The 20984-nt window shown below is 37.0% G+C and overlaps 2 protein-coding genes and 1 pseudogene across 3 annotated transcripts; 1 reads left to right on the forward strand and 2 right to left on the reverse strand.

Moving 5' to 3' along the window:
* The first annotated feature begins 2451 nt into the window (after positions 1-2451).
* On the forward strand, positions 2452-9271 carry LOC147508034 (uncharacterized; annotated as a pseudogene). The gene is made up of 6 exons (XR_015217879.1): positions 2452-4505; positions 4988-5145; positions 5474-5691; positions 5796-5963; positions 6513-6653; positions 7149-9271. The product of XR_015217879.1 is annotated as an uncharacterized LOC147508034 (transcript).
* Positions 8186-9378, reverse strand: LOC147508035 (protein SRC2-like). Its single transcript, XM_086600654.1, has one exon. The coding sequence runs from the start codon at positions 9213-9215 to the stop codon at positions 8367-8369; it is 849 nt and encodes a 282-aa protein (XP_086456780.1). The 5' UTR covers positions 9216-9378; the 3' UTR covers positions 8186-8366.
* Positions 9379-13068: 3690 nt separating this feature from the next.
* LOC147508036 (PWWP domain-containing protein 1-like) lies at positions 13069-18393 on the reverse strand. The gene is given in 5 exon segments (XM_086596670.1): positions 13069-14166; positions 14168-14690; positions 14693-15171; positions 15213-16110; positions 17146-18393. Coding segments are annotated over 5 exon segments (3501 nt in total). The 5' UTR covers positions 18122-18393; the 3' UTR covers positions 13069-13541.
* Positions 18394-20984: the final 2591 nt, after the last annotated feature.

Below are 20984 nucleotides of genomic sequence, written 5' to 3' on the forward strand. Positions count from 1 at the left end.
CACGATTTTTGGATCTGATTTCCTCCTTATCAAGAAGGAGGACTTAACTCTGAAGATATCTAGGAGCTTAGGATAGAAAGTAGCCATTAGAATAGCTTCTAGATCTAGTTTTAATGGTTTTTAATTAAGTTTAGTTTCATTTCATTCCTTGTTTTAGATTAAACCTTTAAAATATTGTTATTCATTTGATTAGATTAATAAAATAGTTTATTATTATTCAATTCGTTTTTTTTGTCATTACATTTATAGATCTAGTTTAAATTCTTGTTGATATCATTTCTTAATTATTAATTAGATTTCAATTATTGTTTGTTAAATTAGTAAAGTTGGAATCTTGATATTATGTTTAGTTTAGATTCATATGGAAATGATTCATGGAATGATTCTCGGCTAAACCTCCATTAGAGGGGTTGAGAAGCCTTGATGAAAGCTTGATTCGATTATCGTAGAAGTCGTCGTAATTTCTATTCCACTCTAGAAACGATTAATTCACTATGAGAATGGGTTTAATCGCTCACATGCTAGTTATGAATTGGTAGAAGTGTCATGTGTAATTAGGGATTAGGAAGAACCAATTGTTACTGTAGCAGCATTCAATTGGATTACGACGATTCATCGTTAGTAAGTTAAGTTGAGTTAAGGTGGAATCAATCCCCTAATTCCTTATCATAAAATCAACGCAAAGATTTCAGTAGTTAATTAGTCGTATTCTTGTGGTAGTTGCATCGTAGTTTATAATTAAGTAAATCTCTCATTAGACTTTAGTTAAGATTGATTAGACTTAGAAAACATTACATGTGAAAGAACTAGGAGTGGAACGAATCATCTACTCCACTATATCTCAATAGGATTGAGAGTAGAAATCTTTGATAAATCTAGTAACAAATCAGTTTTAGTTTTACTTTCGTTTAGAGTTTCATCGCTTTATTCATTAGTAAAACTATTTATTTTACGTATTATCACATATGATCTACTAACTATAAAGAACATCTCTACAAAAATGCAACTCGTTTGATATCCTCTAACTTAGATAAAATTGTTTTCCACTTTTGAATATATATATATATATATATATATATATATATATATAAAGGTCCAGAAATGTTTAGTTTTTGCATTCATCTTTTCACAGTGTTAAAAATTGTCAAACAAGTTGAATTTTTGTAGAGATGTTCTTTATAGTTAGTAGATCATATGCACAAAATATTAGGGTTTAAATCATTTTGTAGGTGGTTGTGGGTGTTTTAGATTTGGTACTTATTTAAGGTCCTTATTTAAAGTCCTTTTAGGAGCGGGCCGGATATATATATATATATATATATATATATATATATATATATATATATATATATATATATATATATATATATATATATATATATATATAATAAATTTGTTTGTCAACCACGTGCATCTTGCTAGTTTATATAAAGATCAAAGTTTCGTTACAAAAAAAACACACACACATAAAATTTTGGCTTTAAGTCAATAGATTCGGTTTTAAACCAAACCGAACTGATTTTACATTTCGGTTAGAACCTGGTTTTCTTCTAGCTACGGTTCGATTACGGTTTGGAAAATTAGAAACCAACCCTTGTGATTCGGTCTATATATTTAGACTAAACTGACCCGAACCGAACCTTGGACAGCCCTCCATAAAATTGGGCAAGCAACATTTTTGCAACTTAACATTTGAGTGATCTTTCAAAGATCTCAGCCGGGTTTTGAGGAACCCCTCCTCACTATCGAGTAGGCTAATTTAGATCTCCTTTCTTTTATTATTTAGCCTTTCCTCCTTTATGATTTTAAAATTTATAAAACAACTATAAAATATTTACATATACCCCCCTAATAATATCTTTCTAGTTCAACCGCGCCTCTCTTACTCTTTCTCAATTAGAAATTGCAAACACCTACATTTCCTTCTCTAATAATGTCTTCTAAATTGAATTAACTTTCCACATCAATTTATTTGTATATCTGACGAACAACAATCTATTTTTTTAAAGGTACTTCACTTTATCTCTTTTTATTAATCTCGATTTTAAGTAAATTGTTGTTGTTACTTGATTGATCTCAAGTAATTGATAGTCTTTGGTTTTCAATGAAAGATCTTCCCCGACCTCAAAAGCTTTTCGGCCCATTGGGCTATGAAGGCCAGGTCAGGCTTTGGGCTTATAGATCACCAGACACCAGATAAAAGAAACAAAGGGCATAAAAGTCAATCCACAACAAAAGACCAACATTTCCTCGAGTCCAACAAAACAAACAAGATGAACGGCTATAATCAAGTGGGAGCATTTTTTTCTCTCTTCTTCCCTCGCTTTGAGGTTTCCATCAAAATTCAGATTGCAGTGACTGCAAAAGAGGCCACACCAAAAAATTCATGGTTAGATGAAATGGGCATCTTCAAAAAGATTCAAACTTTACACTATAATGGTGGTAAGAAGTTACAAACATTCACTCTTTTGTATACTTTGTTCCATTTCATTCTCAAAACCCATCTTTAGATCTTTCAATACTAACTCTATCAATACAAAGTGTATTGCAAATGCCCCTTCTAATATAATTGTAAGTTTCAGCTCAAATTCACATTTTACAAGAATGAAAGAAATGAGACCAATGCTCAGTTAGTAAAACTTTTAGCAAATAGTGTGAAATCACCTTTTTTAGAATCTGTTTATAGAATAAGTAATACCCTTTTTAAGTATAAACATTGGTGTGATTCTTTGGAAATGGAGTTGGAGGGGTTGGATGTAATGTGGACTAGCTACATTGTTAATCAGGTGTTGAAGAGAGTGCCTGATTCTGTTTTGGGGTTTTGTTTTTATAATTGGGTGGAGTTGAGATTGGGTTTTGTGCACGATTACTATACGTATAAGTCTATGATATGTTTATTGATTAGAGATTGTAGGTTCGAGGATTTGTCGGAATTTTTGCGTAGGATCAAGGACGGCGGGTTTTATATTCATCGGTCTATTTATCGGATTTTGATATCGGGGTATGTTAGAGCTGGTTTGATTGATTTAGCTATTTGGACATTTGATGAAATGATTGAGTCTAATTGTAGAGTGTTTAGTGTAGATTATAATCGATTTATTGGAGTATTAATTCAAGAAGGTCGGTTTGATTTAGCTGAAAGGTATTATTGTGAAATGATCCCACAGGGTTTTTCGTTGAGCTCATTTACTTATTCAAGGCTCATTTCCGGTCTTTGTAAGGTGAGAAACCTGGGTTTGATTGAGAGACTTTTACATGACATGGATAAACTTGCGTTGGTCCCTGATATTTGGGCTTATAATATATATCTGAATGTCTTGTGCAAGGAGGAAAGATTGGATACTGCAATTGAGGTTCTGAAGACAATGTATTGTAAGGGAAGTGAGCCTGATGTTGTTACCTATACCACAATAATAGATGGTTTTTGTAAATTTGGACGATACGAGTCTGCAGTTGAGATTTGGCATGAAATGGTAGGAAGAGGGTTTAGTCCAGATGTTGTAGCTTGTGGAGCTCTGGTTTTTGGCCTTTGTGAGCGAGGGAAGGTTGATTTGGCTTATGAGCTTACCCTGGGAATGATGAAGCACCAAGTTGAGTTTAGCATTTCAGTCTATAATGCTCTTATTAGTGGGTTTTGTCAAGCCGGACGGGTAGACAAAGCCCAAGTTATAAAGGCATTCATGCGGAGAAATGGATGTGAGCCAGATTTGGTGACTTACAACATACTCTTAAATTATTGTTGTGATGAGCTTATGTTAGAGGATGCAGAGAAGTTGATGGATAAGATGGAGAGGAGTGGGTTAAAACCAGATAGTTACAGTTACAACCAACTTCTAAGGGCTGTGCAAAGCCAGGCGTTTAAAACAAAGCCTACCTTTTGATGGTGGGTAAGATGGAGATGAGAAGTCTATGCGATGTTGTATCATTTAACACTCTTATCGCAGCACTTTGCAAAAGCTAGTCACAATCTAAAAGGGCCTATGAATTATTTGAGGAGATGAGTGGAAAGGGATAGTTGCTGATACTGTGACCTACACTGTTCTCATAAATACTTTCTTTGGAGAAGGTCGCAGATTTAGCTGAGGATCTTTTTGATCAAATGCTGAGCATGAATTTGATTCCTGATCGAGTTGTATACACTACAATGGTTGATCACCTATGCAAGACTGGGAGAATAGAGCTGGCTCGGAACTTTTTTCTGGACATGATTGAGAAGGGAATTGCCCCTGACGTAGTTGCTTACAATTCCCTTATAAATGGGCTTTGCAAGGCTTTCATGGTAGACGAAGCAATGCATCTTTATGAGGATATGTGTTGTAGTAGGGCTCATCCCGATGAGGTGACCTATAAGTTGATAATTGAAGGGCTCATTCGGGAAGAAAAGCTCTCAATGGCTTGTAGATTCTGGGACCAGATGATGGAGAACGGATTTACGCTTGATAGAGCAGTTTCAGAGACACTGGTTAATGCCATCAAAGTGAAGGATGTTGCCAATGTTAGAAGAGGTAAGTCAACAGAATTTAAATAATAAGTTACTTCATTTTAGTTGCATAGAGTGGCATGCTTGCGTATTGATTTTATTCGAAGGCATTTTCAGAAGGTTAAAATAAAAATAAATCCTAAAGTTTCTTAGCATGTCTAGAATTGGTGTCCCATCTCTACATGCAACTGTCCACGACAATGGGGCTATATAATCATAACTTGATAAAGTTGCGGCCTAGAACTTGAACTAAATAAATTCACCCTATTTATCTAATATTTTTGAAAGTAAAAAATAGCTTAATAAAACAAAATAATCTTTAAAATAGGTGCTCTATCAGAACCGATCTAGATTGTTTAGCATATTTAGCAGTAGCATTTAAAGATGAGAAACTGGTGATGAGATGCTGCTTCTGCATATTTGGTGTTTTACTAAATTAAAGAAGTAAAAAAAAAATTATGGTCTCCCTTTATACTAAAGTCACTTTTATGAATGATTTTTTTTCAGGTTTGAAAAATAGGTAGAAAGGATTGATTCCTTTTTTTACCTTTTGAACTCCTACTGAGGGCAGAGCGATTGGACAAGGCCGGACAGAGTGATATTGCTTTGAGATAATATAATCTCTTTTTGTACCTTGCGGCCATTCTTGGCAGAGGACATTCCAGGTTTGAGTTTTGGACTTATCTATTGTGCTACCAAATATTTTTTTAAATTACACTGCCATCCTTAGACAAAGATCGATGTGGGTGTGGCAGGGTTGCCTCCGATGGAGTCAGTTATGGTCTAGACATCACACTTATGGGGAAACATAGTTTATTGCATCTCTATGATTTGGGGGAAAATGTTTGTGTCTTATCAATAATGAGTTTTGGGCAGTGTTCCATTTAATGATACTCCCATAAGTTAGAAAACTCTAATATATATGTGAGATTATGAGGTGAAATTTGGGCAGTGTTCTGTTACATCAGTTGCTTTCATTGTTTCTTTCTCCAGGTTGGTGAGCTCCCCTTCTAAGGGTGTGATCTGCTGTAGGCCTGGACCAAAAATACTTAGGTGTTGCTCCCCTTCTAAGGGTGTGATCTGCTGTAGGTCTGGACCAAAAATACTTAGGCGTTGCCAACAGATCAGATCCTTGATTCATTTGTGTTATTCAAAGTGAACACTCTTGCTGGAGGGTTTACAATGGTACGAGGGTCCGAGAACTTTATCAGGTTACAAACTATTGCATTTTGAAAAACAATACTTCTTGATGCATAGTGCTTCACAATCAAATGTTTTTGTCTAGTTTGTAACCTTAAATGTTTTTTGAATGTAGAGTGCTCGCTCAGAAAAGGCCCACATACTTTTTTTTAAAGAAGTAAATACATAAAAAATCCATGTCTAGTAATGGTGTTGGTGGAGAAGCACAGAAGGCTTCAAGTTCTTAATCAGCTTAATGGTTTGATGCTCAAAGAAGCGACAAAGTTCTGGTGGAGACTAACAGGTTAGTTGGCTACCCTTCATTCTACTGTTGTAGGCTTCTGAAACTCAAATGTGGCAGCTGGCACCTCCATGGCTATACCTTCTTCTATATTTATCTCTATATTTATCTTGAGTGTATTACAATCAATATTTTCCATTCTGAAGGGAGAATCTTTTAAATGGATTGGAACTCAGAGAACAAAATTAAAACTTAGAATGTAATACCGTATTTGTGCAGACTGCAGATATATACAAGATCAACCTCTTAATATGATAAACATTTTCAAAGTGTACTTGGACTTCAATCGAGATTGGTATCAAAAGTTAAGCAAAATAGTGTACTCAGACTAAATTCTTGAGGCACGAACTGAGTTATTTTTAATTAGTTTCTCGCTTATGTGCTTGTTCTGTCTCTCCAGTTTAAGTTTGAGAAGCATCATAGCTTCTAGTGTAGAGTTTTTTGTGTTTTTTTTTCCAAGTTGCTCAAATAAGTCACTGGAATAAATTCATTTGGCTAAATTCAGTTGTAACCCTCAGTAAGAAATGCATTTTTGGTGATTAAATTTAGCAGAATTAATTGCGGACAAACAATTTTCCACAGACCTGATACATTGGATGCTGCTGATACATCGTGGACGCTCAAGATTCCACAGGTGACCGAACTGTGAAGACATAATTGAGCTTCTTGCTCGCCTCTTCCCAAATTTCACCAGTAAGTTCTCGAAAGGAAAAATCCTATTGTGTCTTTAACTGACCATCATTGTATCTCATATTGGTCAGCTAAAATTAGTTATTTAATTGCTGATTAGATGAGCTGCTTTACCAAATTCTGAGCATCTATTCTCGGATGACAAATTTTAAGGCAACAACTTTACATCATTTACCTCTGCATACCTGGTGATGAAGTCACTTTCTTAATGAGCGCATACTACATACAACAAATTATGTTTGCCAATTGCAACGAGTCATTCTCTATTTTTTACAGCATGCCTGGATGATGTTTGCCCATGACTCTCATTCTAATGTTGGACTGTTGCTATTAATTTGGTTTCCCATCAAAAGCTGAGGAAGTCTTCACCTGCGTTAGCATCTTTTTTTTTAATCCAAAACAAATTCTCGCAATTGTACATGAACGTGGATTAACATGTAATTTTCCTTCATTTGGTTTACTGGTTAAACTAAAGACTACTGTGAATTATATATGCAGGAGATAAGGGGCATGTGCAATGAAGCTGGAATAATTTGCAATTGGTGTACGCACCAGGAAACTCAACTAAGAAAGTTTTTCTTGCTGGGGTAGTAAAATGCGGCCACGAAAGCTAAAGTCTGATTCTAAGTACACCGTCTGCAGCTTGTAATGTGTAGTGCGTACTGGGAGGGGGAGGGAGCGTACATTTGGCCCTTCTGTTTGTCTATTCCGTCTATACTACTACTACTATTATAAAGGAGCTGCTTTCTCTACACTTTCAAACAGAACACTTCATTCCAAATTTGTAATCTATGAGAATGGAATAAGGTCGTCTTTTTAGCAACATAAAAAGGAAATCTGATTTGTTCCCGTCTGTCTCCCCATGAAGTAAGCTTTTATCTTTCAATCCTTCTCTCCCCTTTCTCCTACCCAACCAAAAACAACATCTCCATTGAACTAGAAAAACAAAATATCAGTAATAACCAAGCGACCTTCAGCCATATAAAAAAATTGCTGCATAAACTGCAATTCATCTAGCATCAATGTTCCAAGCTTCTTCTTTCATTATAGAAGGGGATAACAGAAGGGCAGGGAGCCTCTTATTAGATCTGTTAAGTCTATGATTAGTAAGATTAGAGTAATGAGTTCTGCTCATTTTCTTTAGTTAAGTAGGAGTTTAAATGGGGAGGCCCGTGAGCTGGCAAGGTGGGCAATTAAAAGTCTAGACTTTGTATTGTTAAACTCAATTGTGGTTTGACGCAAGTTTAAGTAAGAGAAGGGGGTGATTAGCGGAAAAAAAAAAGAAAAAAAAAACTGTGACCACCAAACTTTTTGTACTGAGGCAACACGTTCACACTAGTGTAGGAAGTTTTGCTGTGTTAGGCAGCTGAATTTTCTTCCCAGTTGCCGTGTACTATGCAGTTGACTTCAAATTTCATGGACCCAACCCAATTTCCAGCCCTCGAATCAGCTGACATTTTCTTCCAAGTCTAGAAGTTCTTCCGCAACCTATTTTGTGTCATTTGTATGATCATTGGGAAATTTAACACATTCAATGAAAATAAGAGCAATCACATGTTCACACCTAAGATAACACTATGTACATAAGCCTGATAATGATTAGAAAAATGTTACACAAAATAAACTCCATAAACATCATAACAGGTTTCTCTCCAAGAAGACAAAAAACGGAAAAGAAGAAGGAAATTTAAAAATTACATTTAAGATAGCAAGTGATTAGAAATCAAAACCACCACCACCATCAAATCCACCATCATATCCACCATCATACCCACCAGCAGCAGCATCAGACACCATATCCCCAATCAACAGCCCACCAAGCGCACCTCCAAGTAGCCCAGCTCCCAAGCCCATACCAAACTTACTCTTCTTAGGCGGTTGCTGCGGTGGATACCCACCCTGCTGTGGATACCCATAACCCCCAGGTGGAGGATAGCCATACCCAGCCTGAGGCGGTGGATAACCCTGTGGAGGGTACCCACTAGAACTCTGAGGTGGTGGATATCCACCAGGTTGTGGGTAAGCAGAACTTGCCCCCGCAGCAGGTGGTGGGTATGCAGGATAAGCCGTAACAGGCTCATCCTCTTTTCCCGGCTTATAAGCCTGTGGCGGCGGATAAACTTGCTGATCTGACATTTTCGCCTCACCGAAGACCTTTTCACCAAACTTATAGGAAAAACTCAGCTCCCCTTTAGCTTTTCCATCAGGCTTTCTAACTTGATAACTAACAAACTGTGAAGATTTCCCATCACCAAGATTATCAAGAAGCTCTTTAATCGGCACATGGACTTCCCCAATATCGCGATCGCCAAGACTCCTTTCACAACGAAGTTGAAAAACAAGAATCAAACGATTCTGCTTTGCCAAATTCTCATCTATGGTAAACTTCATATTAAAGTTCCAGCTTGGGTTTTTCCCACCATCGCGATCCACGGGCGTTTTTTGTTGCGTTCTTCGATCACCAGAGATTGTAACGAGGGCATAAACGTCCATCTTGGAAAAAAGATTCACGTCTTTTATATCTTTAGCTGAAATAACTGTTATTTCTAACGGTCTATATTCCATGATGAAATTAACGGTTGATTTTTTTGTGTAGAGATTGAAAGTTCAGAGTTGGTAATGAAAGAAGAGAAACGAGGAAGGGGAAATATATATAGTGGTGGTTTGAGGAGGTTATGAAGAAAGGTGGAAGTTTCGGTTTTAAGGGAAACGGATTCCAACGCGTTCTTATCTATTTATTAATTTGTTTTTTAATCTAATAAAAATATATTTTTGTGTGAGAGAAGACTTGGGTTTCGAGGAAACTACTTAAATTGCCATTGTGTTTTTTGCTTAGGCGCGTAGAGAACGTGTGGGTTAAACGGTAATGTTCCTAGAATAATCTTATTCGGTGAGAATCTACATATATCCAGAAGAAATAGGAATTTTAGCAGAAAATGTTAATATCTTTAGGGCCCATATCTTTAACATAGCAGTTCTAGAGTACACCCTCTTCTGGGTGCGCTGGTACAACCTACCTATGATTAAAGACTTGCCATGTAATACACTCTCATTCTTTGCCTGATGGAATTTGGAAGGTCCAAATGTAACAGCGCAGGTACAATCTGCCTACTCTAGAATTAGGTTTTTAATAAATAGAAAAAAATGAGGAGTGATTGGTATGGGCTTAGGGGTATTTTGGTAATTTTATAAAAAAAATTTGTTTTTTCTATTTTTTAGGGACAAAATTATATTTTCACAATTGTCAGATATATAGGCTTGGTGGGCCCCACAGCTAGAAAAATGATTGTACATAGGGGTAAAATAGTAATTCACTTCTACCATAAATTTAAGAGTTTGGTCTTCAGTCTTGCAAGGAAATGTATCGCTTAGCCTTAGTAATGTGGGCCTTTGGATTCAGCGGTGCAATACACACGCACCCCTGGTATGAGTGGCCCAGAATTCACAGCGCACCATACGACCTGCGCAGGGTAGATTTAGCCTAAATTTAAAATTAGAAAGAAAAATAATAGTGGGACTTGAAATTGTTCCACGTGCACGAGGCTAGTGACTATATGTGAGACAGGTCAAATAGGAATAGGAATTTGTCTTAATTGGAAGTATAATGTATAATCTTTCAATTATTTCAAGACTACCAAATATATGCAACTGATTTGCTTTTGAGCCTTTGATGTACATGTAGTTCGTTGTGTATTCCTTTTCAAGTGTTGATTGCTGATTCTAGTTGCCGATCAGGAGGTTTTTGCATAAATTGTTGAGCTGTGTACGTGCTGGATCATTTTTCTCTTAATGCTGAATGAAACGAAAAAATTTCGTTCAGCACTCACATTTTTTATGTCGTTCACCCTCTCATTCAATCACTGTTTTACAAAAATTAACAAAGACAATAATAATAATGTGGACGTTTGGTTCTAAATATTATAAAAAAAATAAAGTTAGTGTGTGCAGGAAAAAGAGTAGTGTATAGAATCTGGGCCACTTTTATCAACAAATGGTACTAGTGTATTGCTCCACAAAATACTGTCCAACTGTCAGAAATCCAACTTACCTGTACACCTGCACTCTAGAATTTAGAAATTTGCATAAAATTGAATCCATATAGCTCTTGTTCTAACAATTCTTACGTCTTCACTTGCCCTACAATATCCCTCTCGTCCATTATGTTTTTCCATTTGAAAGATCAATTCTCTTTGTTCTTGTCTGTGAAGTCAATAATGACGTGCCCCCCACAAATAAAAACAAGCACGGTGCAGCACTCTTGTGCGCACATAAAAGGATGATGTACCATGGTATTCCTTTAACTTTGCAACTTGTGGAATATTCGCCCTACTTCTGCGGCCGAGGAAATTCTTCAAGCCTCCAGTGACTAATCGTGCAACATACATTACATTCAAATTGACTCGTGAATATAAGAATCGTTATATAACAAAGTATCATAGTGATGTATACAACTTTAAAAGAAAGCGACTAGTAACTTGAAAGTACCTTGAAAGAAATAACTATCAAAAAAAAAAAAACTAGTAACTTGAAAGCAGGGAAGAAAAAAAAACAGACGGTTAAAAAGCAGGGAAGAAACTTTTAACATTAATCCGGTCATCCGGATAATATGTATACGTACTCCTAACTCCTTTGAAAAACCCCTTCCAGTAAGAAATGACGCAATTGTTTTATGACCTTCCCTGAAACTCCGCATAGCGGAGTAGTTGTCCTAATGGCTCCTACTGATGTCTACATGTATTGAGAAGCATAGAATTGTTCTAACCCCTTTTTCTATATTGGTTATCAGAGATTCAGAGTACCCAGTATAATGAACTCGGTTGTTGTGTAAGAGCTGTGGATACGTTATCAAGGTTGCTAGAGCATTTTCAATGGTCACAACTCTTGAATACCAAATACCAAATTCTTGAAAATTTGGTAAAAACATCTTTAGTGGTGAGACCAAATAAAAAAAAACACCAAACCAAACACCAAATCAACTTCCATTTGGTGTTTGGTTTGATGTTATATCAAACATACGACGCGATGTTCAACAAGCCACATGGTTTTTTAGAAAGCAACGGTTGTATCAAACATACGGCGCGACGTTCAATAAGCCGCATGGTTTTTCAGAAAGCAACAGCGGCTTCAAAACAACATGGGTTTTGGGCTAAACTATACGGTGTTTTAAAAGCCGTGTGAGCTTTAGGCTAAAATGTGGGTTTGCTGGTACAGTGTTTCGAAAGCTGCTTTGGCTATTCTAGTACAGTTTATCCAAAACAGCGTAGTTTGGTGTCGAATCTTTGATGTTTGGGCTGAAGATGTTTTGTTTGATATTTTGTTTGGTCCAAAATTTTAGTGTTTTTGAAGTCTCACCATTAAAGATGCTCTTAGGGCATCAAATTTTATCAGACCAAGTATGATCCAAGTCAATTGCAAAAATTAATCTCCTTCATCCTCGACCAAAATCTGACCAATCAAATAGAGCATGACGTTGCTCAAATTGATTTGATCTAAACCAATAAAATGGATGTTCTCATTCAAATATAATAGGGGATGGTTATATGAACTCCACTTAAAGTGGCTCCAAAGTTACTCCACTGCTAAATACAATGCATTAGAAGTCGGTTTTTGGTGGAGATGTTCTCCACACAATAGAGATCATTCTCACAAAAAATAAATTCATTTAAAGATGTACAACCTTGTCAAATATTGTTTAGAAGGTTGCGAAATTATCTAACGATACAAATTTTTTTAATTTCATAACAACTTTTGGCAAGGTTACACATGTTCAATTAAGTTATTTTTTTGTGGGGGTGTTATCCATCATGTGATATATATCTTCACAAAAAATTAGCTCTCAATTCATATTGTAAGTCCACTTTTAGGAGTGGAGAACTTTGGAATCACTATAAAATGGAAATAGCCCTCAACTAGAGCCATAGATTGAATAATAACCAGCTCTTAGTTTAGTCGTTTCCCTGCGTCCAAACTCCAAAGTTCACAATTTGTTACACGAGGATATGGACGTCTCTTATTTGAGCCAAGTACAAGCGCATAACTGAAAACATAAGCAAACAAGCAGTAGTTAAGCTTCATAAAGAATTGACAGCGCACAGCAGTTGTAAATGAACTAGATTGGATTTCCACCCCTCACAAAAGCAGTCCAACACTTCCACGGTATATACGATGTTGGCAAACACCAACAACAGAGTAAATTTGGCGTTATCAAAATAGCCCATAGTTTTCGTTTACTGAAAGTCGGCTAGTGATGCGAATGTAACTACTACAGATTATCGAAAAAATAGAAAAATGTAACCACTACAGGTTCCATGGGAAGTAGGTGTTATCATACTTGCAAAATATCAAACAGTTGGTGGCCAAAAGATTTCATACTTTGGATTGCTTGCTAAATAGTTATTGAAATTGAAACTCAATCGAAGGTCGCAAAGCATCTTTAATATTAAGTTAACCACATATATTATCCTACTTAAATAAAAGTTAAAAGTAACACAACAACTATAACAAAATGTCATGTGGGTATGCACAACGTTCATTCCCACCAACAAAGGCAAAGGCAAAGCCAAATTGAGAGTAAAGACATCAAAAAAGATGCAAGTACTATCGTTACATTTCATTCTTCTTGAGATCTTGAAACTACATATGTCTACGGTCACATCTCGGTCTCGGTCCCGACTGAAAACTCATCCTCTCCTCCTTCAGCACGTACACAATAAGACCAAGGTCCCTTCAGCACGTACACAATTAGACCAAAGTCCTTGATACAGCCTCAAAGAAGCTATAAACAGTTTTTTCCCACTTTTAATCCAAATTCCATCATCATGGCACCTCAAAATCCATGGCCCATCACATTCAGATAACATGATAATTTGGCCAGCCAAGTACACGTCCCCATCAGAGAGAATGGTAAGGTAAATAGCCCAACGAAGACTTAACATCAGTTACTATGTCATTACACCTCATCAGAAGGCTCAGCAGCTGATGAGCGATGTCAATTTTCTTGTTATTGCTGCTTGTTGTGGGGGGCATAGTTGGGACAGCGGGAATGTTGGCAAAATGACTTTTGAAATTAATTGGCTCAGCTTCACTATAATATGCATGGGAGACATTAACCTGGTGACCAGTTGCACGAGTCTCATGCATATCCTGCGCACGAGGTGGAAAAGGAAGAATAGGAGGCAAAGTTTTAGGTATAACCTTTTGCAAGTTCTTACTATTAACATCCATTGCAAAAGAAGATGCACCACCATCAGCACTAGTACTATTGTTGTTTGGGCCTTTGCTACTACTAACCAACTGCTCTCCCCTATTACTATCTTCCCCAACCAACAAGAACTTTACACGCGGGACCTCTCTTGGGACACTAACAGAAGACACTACTTCATCACCTGATGGCTTTTTCAGACACGACTTTAGCTGAACATTTCGTTGCTGAGTCCGTTGCATAAGGGTCGTTGGTCTTGGCCCTAGAATAGAATCACCAGCAGCCATCGGCCTGAACTGTGGGGTCTCATCTGAAGCCATTGACTTGCCATTTCACCGGTTCAGATTCTACCGCAACTGGACCTCCTCCTACATCCCATAAAATGTAATTCACCTTCACATGACCAAAAAGAGAACCGTTTCTGATTGCATGGTTGTAAGCCGCCTGCGCATGGGCCTTGTTTCTATAGACAACCCTACAAGTATTAGTCTTCCAGAACACACGCATTAAATCATGGTCCAGAGGCCCAAAGCGCCCGAATCTCGCCTTAAGCTCATTAGAAGATGGCACACTTGTCGTCTGAGGAAATTTTAAAACCAGCATACCTGGTTCTACCACCTTCGCAGGTGAGTCTTGCTTCTTCCCCACATCATGTTTAGTCGGCTTAGGCTTAGGCTTAGGCTTAGACTGTACAGTGGTGTTTGTATCTTTCCGTTCTGGTTGAACTTCAGGAATCTTCTGCCTATCAGCCTTTCTCTGTGTTATTGACTTCAGCTGATCTAGTTTCTTAAGTCTCTTGGCAGCCTTTTTCTTCCTGGCGATCAGAGAGGCTACGCTTTTACCAGATTTTGTGGGATCATCAGGTCTAGCCACATGTTTTGGGCGTTTCGGATGTGGGCCTCTCCCATCCTCACGGGAAGAATCTCAGAAACACCAGTGCGGGATGGGGGTTTACTGTCCAAAGATTCCAAAATTTCAGCTTCACTTGCCGGGGAGAGGTCCAAACTCTTTTGATACACAAGGGACCGGAAACGGAGTAAGACCTGGCGTACAACTTCAAACCGATCCCGTTCAATTTCATAAAATGGATCAAGAGCAAGGTCCAACATGTCAGTTACTACTTGTGGAAGGTCAACCACCATACTGGCAAGGTCGACTGTTTGTTCAGACAATGAAGAATCAGTTGAGAGAAGTGTACTGCTGGAACCATCGTTTTTCTGCTGTGAATCCAACTTCGACTTCTCTGAGGTTGCTAAAGAAATCCCAATGGACTTTCCAGCAGATTTCCTCGGTATGCCTTCCTCTTTCGAAGTTTTCAGGCTTGGGGCAGGCTCAGAGCTAGTTCAGATTGTGATTCTTTTTTTCTTTTTCCTCTTTTTTTCTCAGATTTATCAGAAGTAATGTCTACTGCAGAGCTCTTAACACCTTTAACTTTCTTTACCAATCCAACATCACTAGTCTGAGGAACCACACCAGGAGATTGGGAACTGATAGGTAATTGAGGTGCAGCCTCAGGCTCCAAAATCTCTCTTTTCCAGGCTCCTTCCAACCCTTGATCTGAATCTTCAGATCTTACAGGAAGTTTCGACTGCTCAACCTTTGAGTCAACCATAGGTCTATTCTCCGGCATTAACTTCTTACTGGAATTTTCTACAACTCCAGTCATGTCAGATTTTCCACTTAATGCATCCAGACCTACACTTGTAGAGACAGCAGCTCCACCTGATACCCTTCCTCCACTGAAATCATGCAAGACCATCTCCTTGTGGGAATGCAGCCTTCCATCTTCAATAGGAACTTGTGTTACAGAAGCTCTACTAATTGCAACTGACTCAATCACTGGAGAGCCAACTGGAAGAACACTAACACGAGACAAAGTCTCCTGTGCATCTACAAAATTCGTGCCTACAGAGTCAGCTGCTTCCACAGGTACCGCTCTATTAATATTAACACCTTTGCCAGTTGTTCCAACTCTATCCTGATTTACTGCAACCTCAGTTCTTGACAAAGGAACTGGGGTTCTCTTCTGGAACACATAATCCTCAGGCGCCACTGTTGTCACTCCTTCCTTGCGAGCTGATGTACCAGGGATGCCTTCACGGCCTTGGACAACATTATTGGATCTAGGCTCACTTGCTTCTTCTCTCCGTTTGAACAGATACTTATCCTTCTTTGGTTGTTCCTTGATTTTAGACTTTGAGGTGCTCTTCTTCTTTTCACCCAATGCTTCGGCAATGACCATAGGACCACTCAAAGGAGCTGGAGAAAACGGTAACAATTGAACAAATGTAATAGAGAAAAGACGAGAAAATAAAGAAAATACAATTATTTTTTTAAGATGGGGCAAAAGATGGGAATGAAGTTTAAAGAAGGCAAGAAGTAAATAGCATTTAAGGTTATATATAATATGATCAGCATCTCTATGAAGAGGGGCATAAACTAGGACTAAAACACACCGACCTGACAACCAATGATAACATTCATTGTTGAGAATGAGATTGTTACTACTTCTAAGAAATCACACTGGTACAGGGATTATAACAAACGAGAACTGAATTAAATTGCAAAACACATATATATTGTTAATAGTATATAGTAAATCATACTAAGCTATGTGGACTGCTCTATCCCCCCTTGAATCCATCAATAAAAAAAATTTACAATACTGTCAAATACTGACAGAAAGGACAACATGTTTGACCAAGCTATTTGCTCCTATCAGATTATTAACTCACGTGGGTGATTTAATACCAAATTACAGTTAATCATGGAAAAGCAGTCCAATGTTCAACATAACACAATTACAAACTTCTAATATGAAGCTATTTAGTAGGGTGCTTGAAGTGCACATAATGACTTGAGGGTTTAGTTTAATAAAATTCCTGTCAAGAGTATTGGCAGACACCAAAAGTGGACAAACAAAGGAAAATTTGTGTTTATTAATCAACAATCATTAGAGGGAAATTATAAATTCAATTTTATCTCGTGCAGAATTCCTTGCTGTTTCAGCTATATGGTGTCGAGTCTGAAGTAATGTTAGTGGAGCCAAGCCACACAGAGCTGAAGGAAGAGTAAAAGAGTACTAACTAATAAGCAGTAAATGGGGTATGGAAGGTATGCATAATGATTTGAAAGGCATAGTCAACTAACATTTTTCAAAAAGTGACATATTTAAGTGCCAAAATATACATATATGTGTGCATAGTGTATCCTTATACCTAACAAGAGCTGGAAAATATATGTGTATAGTGTATCCATATACCTAACAAGAGCTTGAAAATAAAATATTAATACCTCGAACTGGTATTTTAGCTATCTGATCCAACATAGTTTTCTCATCATTTTTAGGCCGTTCAGGCTGCAATCCAAATGCCTCGGCATAAGTCTCATCAAACTCCTCAAACGCTGCATTCCGAAAAGCAAAAACTAAAGCTTTATTCCTGATGGAATCAACATTCTGCCGATCAAAACCCATTGGCATTAATGCCAACTGCTGTATGAAGCCAAGTACATCTCTCGGCTGAAACCTTTCCCTTGCCTTCTTAATTTGCATCACAGAGTAAACAGCCCCAGGTTCATAACCACCCACATCAACAGCAAAGTGACTACGAACATTCATAGGCCGAAAATTAAACGGATTCCTACACCGGCAAGTCAAACCCAAAGCGGCTCTCCTGCTAGCCTCATCAATAGCCTCATCACAAGCTCTCAAAAAGTTTTTATTACTCGTCTGCTTTGATTTCTCAGCATAATTTATATCAAACGGAATAAGCTCAGCCGGATCAAACCAACCATAACTACTATCCCCAAAAAACGCAACCAAAACATGCCCCACTCTCTTTGTTTTCCTAACAGACAAACTCGCAAAAGCTTCACTCAAAACATGCCCAGGCCACCAAGGATGAGACTTCACTTTCCCCCATACCATATCCCCTGGTTCAAACCCATAACTCATCGCCTTCTCCGCTTCCGATCCAAACGCATCCGACATCCTATCCGCCGCCCTTTCATCCACCATCGCATACTCCGAATCAAACTCCGATACAAATGGTCTATTAAAAATCACTTCTTTCTTCTCATCTAAACCTTCCCCTTCATTATCCTTCACACCCACTTCCTCCATATCAATTTCCCAATCAGAAACCCTAAAAACCTCTTCCATTTTCTCATCTTTCAACTCAACCTTACCTTCCTTTACTTCTCCATTCATTTTAACCTCATCAACAACAACCCCTTCATTCATATCACTAACTTCAGATGTTTTATTCATCACTGATAACATAACTACCATGAAATCAATAACGAAACATGAAAAACAGTATTAAATATTACGAATTTAAATTCGAACCTGGTTAACACAGTGCATGGAGTGAAGCATTTGTTCTGCAAAATGAAATTTTGGTTTTTGAGGGGTACGCTCTCGCGTGATAGGGTTTTTATCAGTTTTGTGAAAAAAATTGGAAAAATGAGGAAGGCGATTTTTTTTTTTTTTTTTTTTTTAAGTTTGGTTAGAATAGTCGGTACGTATGTGTGTCGTCGTGTTGTGGTATATACGTGTGGGATCGAAATAAGTGGTGAGTGGAACTGAGGTGAGTCGGGGTTAGTGGGTAAGGAAATTACTATTTGAGATACGGATTTTTTTTTTGTGATATTTATGGATTTTAAGGAAAGGGATTTATGAATATTTGGTATGGATTGAAGCTTTTTAAAATATCTGATTTTGGAATTTTGATATTTTTTTTTTTTGTTATGTGGATATTTTTTAGGGGCAACAACTTTGTGTCTCTATAAAAGGGTTGTTATTGTACGACTTTTTGTTTAGAGTTTAGTGGATACATAAACGGATGGATTGAGAAAGTATCCATATTTTGAGAGTGAATCGGTGTGTGGTGATAATTCTAAATATATAGACATTTCCAGAAGTATAACAATGCTTGGGAGAGTTGTGAACAGAGTTTGCAATTGATGTACTAGAGAAATCGAGGGGTCGACATGTTATTGGCATATTTCTTGTACTAAAGTCAAGTTGGTGATAAAAATCGAGGCGTAAACCTATTATTTGGCATAGTTCACCAAATTTGGGTTAGTCGCCTACAAAACTTCAATAATGTAAAAAGAGTGTTTGGGTCTGTACAGACACAAATCTTTTGGAATGTCCACATGTATTTTGAAGATTTAGTTAGAAAAAAATTGTATGCTCTCTGTTAGCTTATGTTATAGCATATCACCACAACTTGTTTGATACGTGAGGTGATGCTCACTGAGGGCAAGATATCTGGTGCCAATTTAAGAGCAGCATGAACATGGTAGCTTATTGTTATTTTTGAAAAAAAGCTAAATAGTAAAAATAACTTTATTTTATTATACAAATAAACATCAGACAACAAGCAAAAACTTTGTCATAACATATGTGATAATTTGTGTTATCCATGTATAATTTGTGAAATGTTTAGAAAATGAATAACCAATTATAATTTGTCATAACAGATTTTTTTGACCAAAGTTGTGTGTTGGTGGCTGTTGTAACAACCCTACCACATGTAGATACGTTTTTACTTTCCAAAACATACATATCTATGGTTTTGTGGTTTTAACTAAAACGCCCATATTATTAGCAAGCTGTGGTCGATCCAATATAACGCAGTTAAAATATCTATCTTCCTACGTGATGTGAGACTAAATCCAGTACAGAATATCACAAATATCCTCTTAGAGCAAGTCTAATGGGGAGCTGCTAAATGGAGATGCTAAAAGGGTGTCATCTAAGCTTTTTAGAAGTTTTAGCATGCAAGTCAAATTTGACTTGCCGAAAACTTTGAAAATGTTCCAATGGGGTTTCAATTTTTGATGTACTAAATTGATACGGACGACATAATTTTTGCTATTCGTCGAAATTGAACATATAGACGGTAGAAATTGTGTCATCTGTCTTTCAAAACTTAATTATGGCAGCTGCTAGCTCATGCTACAAATTTGGTTGAGTTTATCACGCCATCCAAATTTAAAACCCTCCTAACAGTCCCATTGGAAATGTTATTTGGTGTTTGTTAGCAGTCCATATAGCATTGCCCATTAGACATGCTCATGCTTTTAACTTTCCTTACTATCTGCTTGTTTATCTTTACTATTTTTTTGTTTAGGTTAATTTAACGTAGGCGTGAAGAGTTCTTTAGAGCATCATCAACGCGTTGTTATATCCCATTTTCTAATGCGACAGATGAAAATAATTTTGACAATTTCGACCCCCAACGCGCTGCCAAAACACCATTTGTATTCTAACAATTGTCAAATTCCAAACCAAATTCGTGAGAAAAATATAAATGAGCCGCACGGGACAAATTGTCCCATCCCAATGTGGGACATGACAAGTTTGTCGTCCAGAATATTTTTTCTTGTTGTAATTTAAAAATTAAAACAACTCGATTTTGGATGTGGGGCCCAAAAAATTGAAACCGGTCAAGTTTTTCTTTGTCCATAACTTTTTAATTTTAAAATAAACAAATTAAAAGGAGCCGGATTTTTTTGGCCTAACTAATATATTTAAATTGAAACGAAACAACTATTCCCGCTCCCTCGAATAGAAACCCACAAAAACAGAATTGGGCTCTAGACACTTTTTTAGTGTCTTTTTGTCTAGAGAAAGACCAATATTATCTTTTGATTCTACTCCAATTTTAACAACATGTCACTTTTTGGGTGTATTAACTGCTTTTAAAACTTCTTATTTTTCCTTTTACCCTTTCATTTGTAACTGCCAATTTCTTCCACAAATAAATATCTGAAAATCTAATGTGCGCAACCTTGTAGGTAGGTGTGTGTGTCAATCGAGGCCACTCATCGTGCAAGGGTGCGTGTATTGCTCCAAGATGTCGCAATCAAATAATACAATTGTCTTTATAAAAAAAAACCATTTGTCCTTTTCGCACAATTTCATTAATTTGAATTACATCAAACAAAGTTTTAAACATGATATTCAAAATTATCGAGATGCATTTTAAATTGTTAAAGCCGTATTGAAATTAGTTGTAATCAACATACATTTTTTCCGCTTTTGAAGTTGATGTTTTCCACATTGTTTTGGTCTCTCAGAAATTCATCTCACTTTTTATTGGAAATTTGTAGATTTTGGATGA

The sequence above is a fragment of the Coptis chinensis genome, chromosome 3, assembly GCF_015680905.1.
Source record: "Coptis chinensis isolate HL-2020 chromosome 3, ASM1568090v1, whole genome shotgun sequence".
Taxonomy (NCBI): domain Eukaryota; kingdom Viridiplantae; phylum Streptophyta; class Magnoliopsida; order Ranunculales; family Ranunculaceae; genus Coptis; species Coptis chinensis.